This window comes from Octopus bimaculoides, chromosome 26 (genome assembly GCF_046866305.1).
Source record: "Octopus bimaculoides isolate indiv1 chromosome 26, ASM4686630v1, whole genome shotgun sequence".
Classification (NCBI taxonomy): domain Eukaryota; kingdom Metazoa; phylum Mollusca; class Cephalopoda; order Octopoda; family Octopodidae; genus Octopus; species Octopus bimaculoides.
Genome location: NC_142953.1, coordinates 19,952,657 through 19,970,465, shown reverse-complemented (window position 1 = coordinate 19,970,465; position 17,809 = coordinate 19,952,657). Strand labels below are relative to the sequence as shown.

Below are 17,809 nucleotides of genomic sequence, written 5' to 3'. Positions count from 1 at the left end.
AACATTCTCCAGAGAAACTTCATTGCCAAAATGAACGAGTGTAGAAACATTCAGTTGTTTTGATTTACAAATAATAATAATAATAATGATAATGGTTTCAAATTTTGGGGGAGGGGACGAGTCGATTACTTCGACCCCAGTATGTAACTGGTACTAATTTTATCGACCTTGAAAGGATGAAAGGCAAAGTCGACCTCGGCGGAATTTGAACTCAGAACATAGCGACGGTTGAAATACCACTAACCATTTCGTCCAGCGTGCTAACGATTCTGCTAGCTCACCACCTTCAAATATGATAATAACCTTTTCTATTATAGACACGAGGCCTGAAATTTGGGGGAGGGGACGAGTCAATTACATCGACCCCAGTGCTCAACTGGTACTTATTTTATCGACCCTGAAAGGATGAAAGGCAAAGTTGAGTTCAGAACGAAACACTGCTGAGCACTTTGTCCAGTGGCATTTTGTCCATCTTCATGTTCTGAGTCCAAATTATGTTAGATTGCATCCGATAAAAAAAAAACTGCGCTACATTAACCTTTCCAAGGTTAACGATGGTCTTTTTTTCAACCACAAAATAGCAGATAGCCATACTGCCCTAGACTGGTCCCTGGCCTCTATCATAAATTAGTGCCAAGAATGCACACCAAAGAGTTGAAGAGACAACAAGGCATCAGGGCTGGATGACATAAGCCATCATCTCTGGAAGAAGCCAGCCTTCCACAAACATCGGTCGTTAGACTTCTGTGATGAGAGCAATAGAGGAAACGAACCAAGAGACTTCTCGAAGCTTTGAATTATGCATAGCTGAGTGGTAAAAAGCTTGCTTCCCAATCACAGGGTACCCGGTTCAGTCCCACTACGTGGCAACTTGGACAATTGCATTTCACTATAGCCTTGGGCTGACCAAAGCCATGTGTGTGGATTTGGTAGACGGAAACTGAAAAAAGCTTGTCGTATATGTGTGTGTGTATGTACAAATGTGTGTGTATGTATAAATGTGTGTGTCTTTGTGTCAGTGTTTGTCTCCTATTACTGCTTGACAACCGGTGTTGGTTTGTTTACATCCCCGTGACTTAGCAGTTTGGCAAAAAGCACCGGTAGAATAAGTACTGCAGTTGATTCGTTCGACTGAAAATTCTTGAAGGCAGTGGTGCCCCAGCATGGTCACAGTCCAGTGACTGAAACAAAAAAGAGAATACAAGAATTCCAAAGAAAGGCACTGTTTGTCTCAGAACTGTGCAAGGAACACACTCCCACCTCTCCCCTTTGAGAAGAAAGAAGGGAGAGGAAGGGAGGGAGGAAGGAAGGAAGGACAGAAGAAAGGGAGGAAGGAAGATAGGCAAATGAAAAGAAGAGAAGTAAAGAAGAAAGGAAAAAAGGAAGGAAGGAGGAAAGGAATAGAAAAGAAGGCAGAGTTTGGGGTGAGATAGTGGTTACTCACCCGATTGGATCGTTCCACATGAGTTCCCAGGCGAGAGGGCTTTCCTCTTCAGGGTTGGGCAAGGGCACAGGAATGCTGTTGATGATCTCCATTTTGCCGTTGCCATGGACAGGACTTGGGATCCCACCATGGGTGCAGAAGATCTGGCGCAAAAAGGAAGCACAATAAATAACGTAAACAAACAACCAAAAAAAGTGTTGGGGATGGGAGAGAGTAGGGGAGGGGGTTAATGCTTAAAAAAAGTGTGCTGGAAGTTGGGGGTCAGTGCTGATGGTTGATTGAATAAGGTGTTGCAGCAAAAGATGCTGTAAGCATCACCTTTAGGGGTGGGCATGGGTGGGTGGTTAAAAAGCTTGCTTTGCAGCCACATGATTTTTGGGTTCAGTCCCACTATGTGGCACCTTGGGCAAATGTCTTCCACTATAACCCAGGGCCGACCAAAGCCTCGTGAGTGGATCTGGTGTATGAAAACTGTGTAAGCCCATTGTATAATATACGTGTGTGTGTGTCTTTATGTCTGTGTTTGTTGTGACCCTCACTACTTGATAACCAGTCATGGTTTGTTTACATCCCCACCATGACTTAGTAGTTCAGCAAAAGAGACTGATGGAATAATTACCACACTTAAAACGATAAATGGTGGGAATGAGGGCATTTCACCCTTTCCAGGTCAATAAATTAAGTACCAGCGAAACACTGGGGAGGGGGGCAATCTAATTGACTAGACCCTCCCCACAAATTTCAGGCCTTGTGCCTTTAGTAGAAAGGATTATTTTACTTGGAAACAGTTGAGGGTTGGCAACAGGAAGAGCATCTGGTTGTAGAAAATCTACCTCAACAAATTTCATCTTGAGTGTAAGGTCTTACTTTAAGTGTAGAGTCTTAAGTGCAAGGTTTTACTTGAAGTGGAGCACCTTGCCTTAAGTAGACTATCTTACCTCTCACCTTCAGCATTCAGATTAACTCTTCACATACTTTTCAATTAATCATGTTTTATCTCACAGCTTTGAGATTTTGATGTTGTGATTGTTTATTTTTAGAATGACATTGTAGGGTAGGTGTGAGAGGCCCAATTTGGATGGTCTGAACATAAAACAGGTAGAATATCTGGGTTGGATACGACTGGCTTAAACACATGTTTCTGACATAACTATGAAGCTTAAAATTTTTAAGGCAGAGATATAAAAGAATTTGTGATATCCATGTCTTTCCTACATGGCATTAGCAAGATTTAGTGATGTGACATGTTGTTGAATGGCAATCAAACCAAAGTTGAAATTCTGATTCTTATTAAATCACTTAACCCTTTGACATTCGGATTATTCTGTGTCAAATGTAAAGATTATTTATTCATATTGTTTGGAATTAATCCTGTATTATCTCAAAGCTTTAAGAATTCAATAATGTGATTGTTTATTTTTTAAATGACATTGTACGGTAGGTGAGAGAAGTCAGATCTGATTGGTTTGAATATAAAACAGATAGGATATTTTGGCCAAATATGGCTAGATTAAAACCTAAAAGGTTAAGTTTAGGGTCTTAATTGAAGGGCCTTGCCTTAAGTATAGCGTATTACGTGTAGGGGCTATATGCATAGAGTCTTACCTTTCCATCAATGACAGCAGACAGCGGCATACAATCAAAGCATTCATTAATTGCTGCCCAGATCTTTTCTCCAACAGAAGTACCAAATTTGGTAAGACACTCACTGCAATGGGACGAGATGGAATAACAATTATTGAAGACATCAATTGGAGATTTACTAAAAATATAATGATGACGATGATGATGATGATGATGATGTTGGTGGTGGTGATTATGAATGATGATGATGAGTGATGGTGTTGGTGATTTTGATGTTCATCATCATCATCAACATTTAATATCCATTTTCCATGCTGGCATGGGTCGAATAGCTTGACAGGAACTGGCAAGACCAGGGGCTGCACCAGGCTCCAACTGTCTGCTTTGGCAGGAGTTTCTACAGCTGGATGCCCTTCCTGACACCAACCACTTTATAGAATGGACTGGGTGCTTTTTACATGGTGCTAGCACTAATGCTGGCATCCTCATTATCAATTTAATCTCTACCACCAAACTACACACACACACGACAGGCTTCTTTCAGTTTCCATCTTCCAAATCCACTCACAAGGCTTTGGGTAGACAGAAACACCCTGTCACACATGCACACTGACATTGACACACATATATCATCATCATCATTTAGTGTCTGTTGTCCATGCTGGCATGGGTTGGACAGTTTGACCAAGTTTGGTAAGCTAGAGAGCTGCACCAGACTCCAGTCCGATTTGGCATGGTTTCTATGGTTGGATGGCCTTCTTAATGCCAACCACTCTGAGAGTGTAAATGTTTATCAGTGGTTATACACTATAGCGTTATAGATCTATTTTAACCAATGTGTGAAACCGATTGGTAAAAATCAACTGAAATGGATGAAAACAACTGGTTTCAGTTTACAAATTTCGAGTCATTGTGTCTGTTATTTTATTTCTGTTAATCACAAAGAAACCCCATAAGAACTGAAATAACCATGACCCACCCGAGATACTCACAGTTTGAAGCTGAAAACCTCCTGGATGCTACGAGTTTCATGGTTGCCTCGAAGTAGATAGAATTTATTTGGAGAGAGGAGTTTCTGAGCAAATAAGTACGACACGACCTGGAGGCAGGAGAAAATAGCAATGAACTTACTGCATGCACGAAAACGCAAACAAAACTGCATGAACGGAAACATAAAATATACATAGGAAGTGCACAGAGAAAAAAGTCTTTCAAAAAAGGGGTGAGGGGTTTACGTTTCAGTAATTCTGAGCGTGAAAAAAATGTTTTTGAAAGTCATGGATGTCGTGTTGTTTTTTGATTTTGTAAGCATTTACACAAGTGTTAGACATACGGAGTTCAAAAAATAATATATGGGATTAAAATTATCAAAAATGATTTAGTTTTATTAGTATAAAGAATATGGTTGTTCTCCAAACAATTGGTTTAAATAAAATATTTATAATTTGGTGTATGAGCATATAAAGTTTTGATCTTTAAGGAAAAGGTTCAAGTCCTGTTTTTGTAAAGAATTTTACGGTAAGTTAAACTGTAAGTTTTCAAAATAATAAATAATGTTGTTTAAATTCTGTATGAGGTGGTTGAAATTTTAATCGGTAGATTCTAAATCTATTTATAAGTGTTTTACTTTCTCATGGTTTTATATTTTAATTAAAATATTAAATTGCAAATTTAAAGATACATAATTTATGTTGGAAAGCTGATGGTGAATAATCTAGTGGGTGTCTACGAAGTCAGTTGCCAGACATTTGAGCTTTAATGTGTCCATGTCGAAGGAAGCAAGACGTTCAGAATATGGTAGATGCCTGAAGGTAGGTATTCATCTGGTTGCAAGTTTCTGAACAGTTTTCATAAGACTGATATGTTAAGCTAGATTGAGTGTCAGGGGATGCAAACTCTAAGTGTGGATGTATCTTAGCCACAGCTTTAAATTGCAAGTTGGAGAGTGACTGATAAAGATCTTACTGAGTGATGCTAAGACACCCTCAGCCTTCTCAACAATGTGGTTTCTTCAACGCAAATCGCTGTTGACAATAATGTCAAAGTCATGTTCACTAGCAGACTTCTTCAGCTTGGTTTTGTAGAAGGACTATGTAAAAGTTGGGTTTTCCTTCTCAAAAGATAAGGAAAACCTTAAAAGAGGAAACCCTTTGCAAATATCCTTATCTTTTAGCCCTTTTCTAACTATATTTCTCTTGAAATCCACTGCCTTTGTTTCAATTAATGTTGATAATAATGAAGAATTTAGTAAAATAACTTTGTCATTATTAAGCTGTTGTTTTGGACATAAAATGAATATATTTATGCATGTATGTGTGTGTGTAGTATATATTGTATTCAAAGAAGAGAAAATATAGTAATGTTACCTCAATGCCATGTTCTCCTCTGTCCACATAGTCTCCAAGGAACAAGAAAGAAGCTGGTGTCAAAAGTGGGCCCATACGCCACAAGGACTTCTCAAAGGACACTAAGTCCCTGTAGTTGCCATGGATATCTCCTGAAAGTAAAGAAAGACTGGACTTCACTGACAACTTACCCAGACAATTGCTTTTTAAGCTTTCATTCACCACTATACTTTCCTGCGTGTGTTGAGCATGTTTGTGCGAGTGTGTGTGTGAGTGTGTTTATATGTGTGCCAATTATTTTTAACCCTTTTGTTACCCTATTTCTGTTGAGATGCTCTGTGTTTCTTTCAATTAATTTGAAATATAACAAAGAATTTAGTAAAATAACTTGGTTATCATTAGGAACATAAATTGTGACTAAGGTTTGGTGGAAGATTTTAATTCAGAACTTTTGAAAACAAGACATTTGTACTACAGAGCCAGGGGTGGTTTCAGCGAGGTTGGTATCAAAAGGGTTAATTAGCAGAAGGTAACAACTGTGATTCAAGGGCCAAGAGTTTCGTGTATAGCATTTATCAAACTAACTTCAATCCTGAGAGCTTAGTTCTTCATGTGAACTGCTAGATTTGGGGCCAGTTTGATAAGTGCTGTACATGAAACTCTCAGTCCATGAGTCACTATTGCAACCTTCTGCTCATTAAAAATAAAAACAAAAAGAACATATTCATGCATTGAGTCCTACTTACCCTGTTTGTTCCACTAAACCTGTATATATACATATATATATATATTTGTATGTGTAACGTAATAGTTTAGAAAAAAACCATCGGTTTCCTATCTAGTGTGAATTAGACATTTCTTCAGTTTTTCTAAATGATAGCCATTCTCTGCAAAGAATGTTTTATTTTCTTTGCAAAGAACGGTTATCATTTAGAAAAACTGAAGAAATGTCTAGTTCACATTAGATGGTTTTTTTCTAAATTATTACGTTACACATACAAAAATAAACAACTGGTCTATGTGTTATAGGGTATGCTCTTCTCATTTATAATATTATAATGAAGATATATATATATATATAGTGGCCTAGTGGTCAGGGTGTTGTATTCATGATCTAGCAATTGTGGTTTCAATTCCTAGACCGGATGGTGCATTGTGTTCTTGAGCAAAACACTTCATCTCACGTTGCTCTACGATCACTTCGACACCTGAAGCGTGGTACACCGTGCACCAGTTCAGGCAACATCGATTTGATGGAGAGAGTGAGCTAATGTGCAGCACAAACATTTTGATCACTATAAACAAATCATATATGTATATATATATATATATATATTCCCAAGCGTCATACTAATACATCCTTTTGTTATTTACACCACCTGTCCTCGTCTGTTGTTGTTTTTTTGTACATTGTCCCACATATAATACACGCTCACGTGGTCGCACCAGCTAATCCTGCCTCCTCTCATCACACACGAACTTCTGGATTCTACCTTCTTTCCTTCTGGATCTACTCTTTCTGGACTGTTTGATTCTGAACTTTACACCTTCCGGCTGCACCTCTCCTACCCATGGATTACACTGGACCCATCTTCTGATTGGAAATCGCCTCAATATACCACGACGTCTAAAAAACTTTTGAACTTTTCCACTTTTGTAAACCTCCTTTATTACCTTTATCATCTTTATTTTTTCCTTTACTTTCCTTCACCTACCGTCTCTTCGTACTCTGGATGTTCCTAATCTGTTTTCTCTAATCTGCACCTATTACTTTGTATTCTTCTCCCTCTATTTCTTTTCTCTTCTCGTTTCTTCTCTCCCTGTCACCCCATTTTCTCCCTATTGTCCCATCTTCCTTTTTGCTTTGTTTTTTTTCTCCCACCTCGCATATATTTTCTTCTCACAACCCCTTTTTCGTTTTTTCTCCTCATGCCTTTATTTTTTTCCCCCACACCTCGCCACAGTCAAATGACTGAAACAAGTAAAAGAGTAAAGAGTATGGTTTTCTTTCAATGATGGACTGAAAATATTGTTGTAGATTATACAAACCTAGGATGTAGGTGGGTGACTTTAAAGATAGAAGCCTTGGCTCACTCTTAAGAATTTCTTTTATCTGGGAGCAAAGGATGAGTAAACACTTGGCGAAGGCGTTGTAGTCGACGGCGCCCCACGAAAAGGCCTCCTGTAAAAGAAATGGATTAACAGATTAGAAAGAAGTGTATCTGACTGGATTACTTAATCTTTAATCTTAAGTTGTTCTACTTTAGGTGTGGGTGTGGGTGTGGGTGGAGATGTTATGTTCAGGATTTGTTTTAATGAAAAGAAAGATTAGTCGTTGCATGTACAGCAATGCCAACATGTGGCAGTGTTGATGTGAAATGTGATGGATGATGGTATGAAGTGTGTGACATGTAGTGGTGACATGTGGCAGCAGGAGTGTGACGAACCCATATAGCAGTGTTGATGTGACATGTGGGAAGGCTGATATGGGGCAGCCGCCATGAGACCAAACCACCATGGGGCATTACTGATGTGACATGTGGGAGTACTGATATATGGCAGCTGGCATGTGACTAGCACACTTTGTGGTAGTACTGATATAACTTGCAGTGCTGACATGTGTCCTTGCCAGCATGTGGCAGTACTGATGTAACATGCGAAAGTACTTATACGGTGGAAGACATGTAGCTGGACCAATATGTGGCAGTAGGTTTGTGTCCATAAGACCTTGGGGCAGGATTGATATGACATGTAGTAGCATTAATTTGACAACACAGCCATGTGGCAGTACCGATAGAACGTAATGCTGACATCATCATCATCATCGTTTAACATCCATCTTCCATGTATGCATGGGTAGGATGGTTGACAGGAGCTGGCCAGGTACCCTAGGCTACTGTGTCTGTTTTGGCAGGGTTTTTGCAGCTGGATGCCCTTCTTAACACCAACCACTGTGCAGAGTGAACTTGTGGCAGCAAAATTGTGACCCAACTGACATGTTGTAGTGCTGACAAGAGAGCTCACCAACATGTAGCAGTGCTGAGGTGACATGTAGCAAGACACAACCTCAAAAATTAATGAAGGAACACCTATGTGGTCACTGAACCTGCAAGAAACAGCAGCCACATCATCATCATCATCATCATCATCATCATCATTTAGTGTCTGCTTTCCATGCTGGCATGGGTTGGACAGTTTGATTGAAACTGGTAAGCTGGAGAGTTGCACAAGGTACCAATCTGATTTGGCATGGTTTCTGCCGTTGGATGCCCTTCCTAATGCCAACCACTCCGAGAGTGTAATGGGTGTTTTTTATGTGCCACTGGCACAGGTGCCGGTTATGAAACATGGGCATCGGCCATGACTATGATCTCACTTGGCTCCACAGATCTTCTCAAGCACAATATATCGCCAAAGAACTCAGTCACTTGTAACTGTATCCCCCTCATAAATAACACCTTACCTTCTTCAAAAATGTGAAAACTCATAGTGAAGGTCACAACTGGAACACTTTTGATAATAGGCCTGTTTGTTCAGGGCTGCTCTGGGACAATGTCACAAGAGCATCTGGTCTCAATGTTTTAGGAAACCTACCTTACTGTCTTTGGTGAGTGTAGCAATTTTCTCTCTTTCAAAATATCGCAGACCAGTGAGCATCTCATTGGGGTGTGAACGCTGAAATGGAAACATCACTTAGTAAGTAACAGACATTTAACATATGAAAAAGAGGTTGATAGAATAAGTACTGGTCTTTGAAGGAATTGTACCCAATGAGTGGTGTAGCAGCACCAAAGTCAATTGCTACAAAGGTAAAGGCGATGCTTTAGATAGAAATAACTACAGTGGTATCAAGGGATTTCCACACAGTTTCTCTTTACCAAATTCACTGACAAGGGAACAGTTGGCTTGTGGCATAGAAGACGTTCGGCCAAGGTGCCAGCGCAGTGGAACTGAATCCAAAACCTCATGGCTGTTAAGCAAGTTTCTTAACCACATGCCCACATCTGCCCATATATGGAGGAAAAATGCTGCTAATTTATTCAGATTTGTGTTTTATTACCTGATTGAAAGAATCAACTGAAGACATTCTCTGGAACCTCGTCATGTCCCCTTCTAAATGGATTGTAGATGAGGCACTCACAGCTTCTGTCCCTGTTGTTTACAAAGAAATTCAAGAAATAAAAATTTAAAAATTACATTCAACACAAAATGTCTTCTGGTTGTTCATTCTGTCTTGGTTGTTCATCTCACACACACACAAATGAAAGAAAGGGCACTCAATACTTGGATATTCCATGTGCCTGAGGAGATAGGCTCCATTAGCGGTTTGCAGAACTTGAAGCAGTATGGAATCTGAATCAAACTGTTTTGAATAATAATAATGATGATGATGATGATGACGATGACGGTGGCAGTGGTGGTAGTGATGATGATGGTGGTGGTGGTGGTGATGGTGGTGATGATAATAATAAATAATCCTTTCTACTGGAAGCACAAGGTCTCACATTATGGGGAGGGGATTAAGTCGATTACATCGACTCCCCCCAGTGCGTAACTGGTACTTATTTAATTCACCCTGAAAGGATGAAAGGCAAAGTTGACCTCAGCGGAATTTGAACTCAGAATGTAGTGGCAGACAAAATACTGCTAAGCATTTTGCCCGGCGTGCTAACGATTCTGCCAGTTTAGCACCTTAATAATAATAATAATGATGATGATGGTGATAGTGATGGTGATGATGATATATATTTATATATATGTATATGGACAGTGTCCTGGCTGGCCAGCTCCTGTCAAACTGTCCAACCCATGCCAGCATGGAAAATGGACATTAAACGATGATGACGATGATGATGATCTGTGTGTGTATATCACTCATCATCATCTGATATCCATGAATTGGATGGAGTTTATCAAGGCATATTTTCCATGGCCAGACATGTTTTTCACAGAATACTGGAAATGAATAGCGTTGCTCGTACTCACAGCGGTAATCATTATGATCATCACATGATGTCAAGACAAGGAGACATAAACATATGTGCACACACACACATACACAAATACACACAATGGGTTCTTTCAGTTTCCATCAATCAAGTCCACTCACAAGGCTTTGAGTCGGTATGAGGCTATAGCAGAAAAAAACCTGCCCAAAATACCATGCAGTGGGACGGAACCCAAAACTATGAGGTTGGAAGCATACTTCTTAACCACACAGCTGTACTTATATCTATGATGAAGAGAACAATGAACAAGAGAAGTAAGTATGTAAGATGATGATGATGATGATGATGATGATGATGGTGATTTTAAATAGTGAAATGACAATAAAATGTCAGCTGGAGTAAGTTACCTTCTAAATCCCAGATTGCCATTACATCAGCCAGAGTGCCGGTCCGACGCACTTTGACGGTGTGTGTTGCAAGTTCATAGTTTTTCGTAGGAAGAGGATCAGCCTTGTTGTTGCATGAAGTGTCGTGAGAACCATCACTGTCACTAGCATCTGTTAAGAAACATCAGGGGAGAAAGAGAGAGAGAGATTTAATTAAGGTGTTAGATGTGTGACACACAAGAGGTAAGGATTTTATGATACATGTTAGATGTTTGACATATCAGAAAGTGGCAAGCTGCCAGAACCATTAGCACTGAGATCAAAATGCTTAGCAGTGTTTCTTTCGGCTCAAATCCTGCCAAGGTCAACTTTACCCTTCATCTCTTTGGGCTTGATAAAATGAAGCAGCAGTCAAGTACTGGGGTTGATGTAATCAACTTGTCCCCTCACCTCAAAAAAAAAAAAAAAAGACAAAGGGCCTTGAAGCCTGCAATGGACAAACATCCTGTTCTAGGGAAATGTGTTGTGATTCTGGTCACTTTTGAGTCCCGGGGCTCAAGGGAAAAAAGAAAAAAGACAAATTAGAGAGAAGAGTTTTAAGGTGTGTGTGTGTATATATATATATATATATATATATATATATATATATATGATTAGAAATATGACAGAGCAGAAATGAGAAATTTAAGATTGGGAAAAACCCAGTAATTGATGAGACTACAAACAGAAATTTGATGTGATTAATGTATGGACAGGTACAAAACAAAAGAGGCCATTTGCTGGTTCATATATGAACCCTAATAGCTGCTGGGCTTGTGGTCCTTGTTGCACCAGAACAATACCAAGTCTGAAGGACGAGCAAATGGGACTGGTTCTGCAGAAACCATGTCCACTATAAGAATATTCATCATACAAGATGTACAGCAGACCAAGACATCGGCCCCCAACACCACCATATTTCACGAACCCAGTGGAGAAAGGGTAAGAAGCAACAAGGACAAGGAGAAGCCTTCAGCTTTGACCCTGTACATAGGCAGCCATAGGGTGCAGTTTATTTTCCATAGTCCTGGGGCAGATGAGGTTGTCAGCTGTGTTTGTTGCTGGTTTATGGATGAACCCTAATAGCTATTAAGTTTGTGGTCCTTGTTGCATCAGACCAATACCAAATCTGAAGGGCAAGAGAGTAAGGGTTTATCTCTGCACACACCATATCCGCAACGATAATATTCATCGTGTGCAGGTTGTTAAGCAAACCAAGACACCCGCACCGACCTCATCAGACTTTCTTTGTAAATCCTGTGGCGAAAAGGAAAGAAGCAACAGGGACAGGTGAAGGATGCTGCCTCTGGAAGTCTTCAGCTTTGACTCCGTGCATAGGCAGTCATGGGGAGATGGAGTGTTGTGTTCTTGAGCAAAACACTTCACTGCACATTGCTCTCCTATTATTTCAACATCTGACATGTGACACAATTGTGCAATGATGGGCTTCTTTCAGTTTCCGTCCACCAAATCCACTCACAACACTTTGGTCAGCCGAAGGCTATAGTAGAAGACACTTGCTCAAGGTGCCACACAATGGGACTGAACTCAGAAGCATTTGATCAGGAAGCAAACTTCTTACTACACAAACAACATAATTTATTGATTTATTAAAGAAAACAGCTAATTGCAAATAAATTATGGCTTGAGTAAAAATCCTGAAGTAAGGAGGCGCAGGAGTGGCTGTGTGGTAAGTAGCTTGCTTACCAACCACATGGTTCCGGGTTCAGTCCCACTGTGTGGCACCTTGGGCAAGTGTCTTCTACTATAGCCTTGGGCCGACCAAAGTCTTGTGAGTGGATTTGGTAGACGGAAACTGAAAGAAGCCCATCGTATATATGTGTATATATATATATATATATATATATATATATATATATATATATATATGTGCGTGTGTGTATCTGTGTTTGTCCCCCCACCATCGCTTGACAACTGATGCTGGTGTGTTTATGTCCCCGTAACTTGGCGGTTCAGCAAAAAGAGACCGATAGAATAAGTACTAGGCTTACAAAGAATAAGTCCTGGGGTTGATTTTCTTGACTAAAGGCAGTGCTCCAGCATGGCCGCAGTTAAACGACTGAAATAAGTAAAAGAGTAATCACAAGATAATCCCAGTTTTGGCAAGTTTCCCCAGACTGCTGAGAACTGTGAATACTATAAGGCTGTGATGTGACTAATACTAACACAATTGCCGTTAGTACGATGCACTATCCAGGGCCTGTCTGTTGGTCAATGTAAGGCAGCGAAAGAGAAAGGGAAAAAAGTTGTTTGGTTAGACTCACCATCATTGGACAGCTTCAGTTTCTTTGAACTCTCATCTTGGCTTGTCACTTCTGTGTTGGGCCTATCACAATAAGTGAGAGAGAGAGAGAGAGAATTAGAAAGGAACATTAATTTTTGAGAGGTTATCCTTATATATAGTGGACGTACATCGATTAGGGATTAGTGTTTCGGATTCATGATTGTGTGTTGTGTCCTTGAGCAAGACACTTCATTCTACGTTGCTCCAGCCCACTCAGCTGGCAAAACTGAGCATTCCTGTGATGGACCGGTATCCCGTCATGGTGGGTGGGGGAGTATATACCCTACACCCCACAAAATACAGAAAACTGATCTTATAGAGCCTATGGTTTGGCAAGGATCTTTCAACCCTTTCCGAAGCATGTATATACACATGTATATCTTGTGCATATATGCATGTATACATGAGTGCATGTGGGTGTGTTATTTCTTTACTACCTACAAGGGGCTATACACGGAGGGGACAAACAAGGACAGACAAACGGATTAAGTTGATTATATCGACTCCAGTGCATAACTGGTACTTATTTAATCAACCCCGAGAGGATGAAAGGCAAAGTCGACCTTGGCGGAATTTGAACTCAGAACATAAAGACAGACGAAATACTGCTAAGCATTTCGCCCGGCGTGCTAATGTTTCTGCCAGCTCGCTGCATTGTGTGTATGTATGTATATATATGTGAAGGCGTATGGTTTATTGGTTAGGGGTGTTGGGACTCATGACTAAGATTGTGGTTTCAATTCCTGGATTGGGTGATATGTTGTATTCTTGAGCAAGACACTTCATTTCACACAGCTCTGGTCCCCTCGGCTGGTAAAAATTTGCAACTCCCAAGATGGACCAGGGTCCCATCCAGGGAGGAATATATACACAAAAGAAACCAGGCAACTGGGCCTATGCTCCTTAAGGAGTAATGTGGACTATTCACCATCACACATATACCCTTCCTCATGCTGTTGATGCTACTTAGCATTGGCCAGTCATTCATCATTTTATCTCCCCAGGGTGGGGATGTGTGTCTTTGTCTTTTATCATATTACTTGTTTCAGAAGAACAGGGTGGGGTGGGGAGAGGAAGGATTAACTCTTCAGCATTCAGATTACTCTGTCAGATTACTCTGCACAAAGGTGCAGGCATGGCAGTGTGGTAAGAAGCTTGCTTCCTAATCACATGGTCCTGGGTTCAGTCCCACTGTGTGGCACCTTGGGCAAGTGTCTTCTACTATAGCCTCAGATTAAACAAAGCCTTGTGAGTGGATTTGATAGGCGGAAACTGAAAGAAGCTTATCATATATACATATATATATTGTTGCTTTCTCAGAAAATGAATAAATGGTTTCACCATTCTATTTCTTTTTACATTAGCAACAGTTTCAGCTTAATAATAATACTTTGTTGGGTGCAAAAAATCGTAACTCCATGCATGTATGATATTTTCAGTCAGAAATATTTTTGCAAAACTGTCGTATGCAGGACTTACTACAATTTTGAAAAATGCTAAACTGTTGTACTACACTTTGACAATTTTCATAGATTGGCATCTGAAGCAGTTGGAGATGGGATAGTTTGACCAAAAGAACCGGCTATTGCAAGCGAAATTAAATATTGGAAAAAACACATTTGGACATACGACAGTTTAACATAACAGCAACGATTTGTATATATATTTATGTGTGTCTTTGTGTCCGTGTTTGTTCCCCCACCATCACTTGACAACTGATGTTGGTGCGTTTATGTCACTGTAACTTAGCGGTTTGGCAAAAGAGACAAACAGAAGTACTAGGTTTACAAAGAATAAGTCCTGGGGTTGATATCTTTGACTTTAGGACAGTGCTCCAGCATGGCTCCTGCTGGAACAAGTAAAAGAATAAAAAAATTGTCTTGAATTTGTCATACATTATCTCGTAGCTTTGAGATTTTAATGATGCGATTGTATATTTCTGGAATGACATTGTAGGATAGGTGCAAGTGGCCTGATCTGTCCAGTTTAAACATAGAACAGGAAGAATATTTGGGCCTGAAATGGCCAGTTTGAATAGTAAAGGGTTCATCTTACCTTTTGGTGTGAGTGTAAATGGAGCGAGGTAGACGGAAGAGGATCGAAGTGCCACGGAATTTCAGGTTGCCAACGGCTACCAGAAAATTGTTGAGAGGAATACTGGAATGGTGTACATCGGTTTTGTCATCATCATGAAACAACCTGAAGTTGGCAAATCATCATCATCATTATAAATGATTAAAATTTATAACAGGGTGAGAGAGATGTGAGGTTGTGATGGTCATGCATTTATCTGTGAAGGTTATCATTTGGTGATGGAATTGAAATGTAGCATGGATAAAGTGTTGGTCAAGCTATATGTAGATCAGTGGTCCACTGTGTTATTGCTACAGAGCCTAGGTTCCACCAGGAATGGGGACAAGACAAGAAAAAGTCAAGGTCAAGATTTGTCACTTGTCCCCATGATTTTATCTGCCTCTCATTTTTCTCACCCCTACCCATGCATTTTTGCAATCCCACCCCATCCCCACCTTCCCTGATTCTTCTGGCTTCACTCATCAGCATCGTTTTCCATCCATGTTCCATGCTGGCATGGGTTGGCTGTTTTAATAGGACGCAATGGGTCTAAGGCCTGCATCATGCTGCAGGGATTACTTTGGTATGATTTCTATAGCTGGAAGCCCTTCTTAATCCCAACCGTTTTACGGAGTGTACTGGCACCATTCTCTTGATACCAACACTAATGAAGTTGCCATGAAGGGGGAAACTTTATACTGGGAGAATAAGGAGCTTAGAGGGGGAAAGTATGAGAGGAAAGGGCCAGAGCAGACTCACATTTTTGAAGAGAGGGTGGTGAAAAAGTGATAAAAATGTGTTGATGGGGGAATATTTCTTCTGTGTGGAGTTCGTGAGTTGTGTATGTTCAACGTTCATGTTCAGAGAAAGAAGCTATCCTGGTTGGGTGGTGCTTCCTCTTTGTACATATGTAAATGTAATAACATGGGATACAAAAAGATGGACCAAAATTATAAAGGCAGACAAGATGATGACAAAAGAAATTTAATTAAAGAATTTTCGTTTACTTGATATTTTCATCGACAGTTTTGTCTATGGAATCTGGGTGACAGGGCAAACCTTTGATATTCATGATGTCAATCACCATATTCCTGGAAGAAAGAAAGAATGAGATAGATAAATAGAGAGAGAGAGAGAGAAAGAGAGAGAGAGAGAGAGAGAGAGAGAGAGAGAGAGAGAGAGAAATGAGAAAATGTCTTCAGTAACAACAACAATACTAATTACTTAGAATTTAGATTTCACAGCATTTATATTTTACTTTTCAAAGTTATCTCTACAGATTTTCTGTACAAATTAGAGCCAACACAGAAAGTTACAAGATTTCATATACAAATACATCTACGTAAACAATGCAATTGAAGATAGAAAAAAAAAAAGGTAATTAGGGCATGGGTGTATCTGTATTAAGCAGCAGTTCTTACTCTTTCTGGTTTTCTATCTTTGGAAGATTGTTTTGAAACTTTCAGTGCTGGATCCAATTTCTATAAAAAATTTACAACTGCTAACAAAAGTGTGGTACAGTATTTACTTATAAGCATTTAATCCTTTTGTTACCCTATTTCTGTTGAGATGATCTGTGTTTCTTTCAATTACTTTAAATATAACAAAGAATTTAGTAAAATAACTCAGTTATCATCAAGCTAGTGTTAGGAACATAAATTGTGACTAAGGTTTGGTGGAAGATTTTAATTCAGAACTTATGAAATCAAGACATTTGTACGACAGAGCCAGAGGTGGTTTCAGCCAGGTTGGTATTGAAAGGGTTAACATACTTGGCAATTTTGGTTTCAAATTCTGGCCCAAGTTCAGCAAGTTAGGGGGAAGGGCTGAGTCAATTAAAATTGATCCCCAGTGTACAACTGGTACTTATTTCATCAACCGTGAAAGGATGAAAGGTAAAGTCAGTCCCAGTGGCATTTGAACTTGGCAGTGTTTTGTGCTCATGAGCAAAAAACACTTCATTTCACATTGCTCCAGTCCACTCAGCTGTAAAGAGGTACCAACCTGGTAGCTGAGAAGTTTAACCCTGTGGCTGACTGATATCCCATTTGGTGGAGAGGAGTGTTGTACCCTCATGCACCGCAGGAACTGAGTTACATTCTGAACCTTGTGATTCCTGGAGTTCACAACAGGCATAAGCCTAATTCTCCTGAAGAAGGTCTCCTTCATTTCACCCTACTCTAGTCCCCTCTAACGATTCTGCTAGCTTGCTGCCTTAATATACGAGGCAAAGTTAAAAGTTATCTGCACTTCTGCCATAACATATCTTTATTATTGTCGTACTACCTTCTGTGTGGAGGTGCAATGGCCCTGTGGTTAGGGCAGCAGATTCGCGGTCATAGGATCACGGTTTTGATTCCCAGACCGGGCGTTGTGAGTGTTTATTGAGCGAAAACACCTAAAAGCTCTATGAGGCTCCGGCAGGGGATGGTGGCTAACCCTGCTGTACTCTTTCACCACAACTTTCTCTCACTCTTACTTCCTGTTTCTGTTGTGCCTGTAATTCAAAGGGTCAGCCTTGTCACACTCTGTGTCACGCTGAATCTCCCTGAGAACTATGTTAAGGGTACACGTGTCTGTGGAGTGCTCAGCCACTTGCACGTTAATTTCACGAGCAGGCTGTTCTGTTGATCGGATCAACTGGAACCCTCGACGTCATAAGCGACGGAGTGCCAACAACAACA

The 17,809-nt window shown here is 40.1% G+C and overlaps 1 protein-coding gene across 2 annotated transcripts in view; it reads right to left on the bottom strand.

Moving 5' to 3' along the window:
* LOC106868958 (uncharacterized) overlaps positions 1-17,809 on the bottom strand; it is a 117,247-nt gene that overhangs the window by 3,654 nt on the left and 95,784 nt on the right. For both annotated transcript variants that reach the window (XM_089342784.1, XM_089342783.1), the window contains exons 7-17: positions 16,133-16,216; positions 15,108-15,251; positions 13,033-13,094; positions 10,730-10,879; positions 9,434-9,525; positions 8,968-9,048; positions 7,423-7,555; positions 5,395-5,525; positions 4,021-4,127; positions 3,050-3,152; positions 1,445-1,587 (exon numbers count right to left, since the gene is read on the bottom strand). In XM_089342784.1, the coding sequence (XP_089198910.1) occupies positions 1,445-1,587; positions 3,050-3,152; positions 4,021-4,127; positions 5,395-5,525; positions 7,423-7,555; positions 8,968-9,048; positions 9,434-9,525; positions 10,730-10,879; positions 13,033-13,094; positions 15,108-15,251; positions 16,133-16,216 (1,230 nt within the window). The remainder of the gene's footprint in view (positions 1-1,444; positions 1,588-3,049; positions 3,153-4,020; positions 4,128-5,394; positions 5,526-7,422; positions 7,556-8,967; positions 9,049-9,433; positions 9,526-10,729; positions 10,880-13,032; positions 13,095-15,107; positions 15,252-16,132; positions 16,217-17,809) is intronic.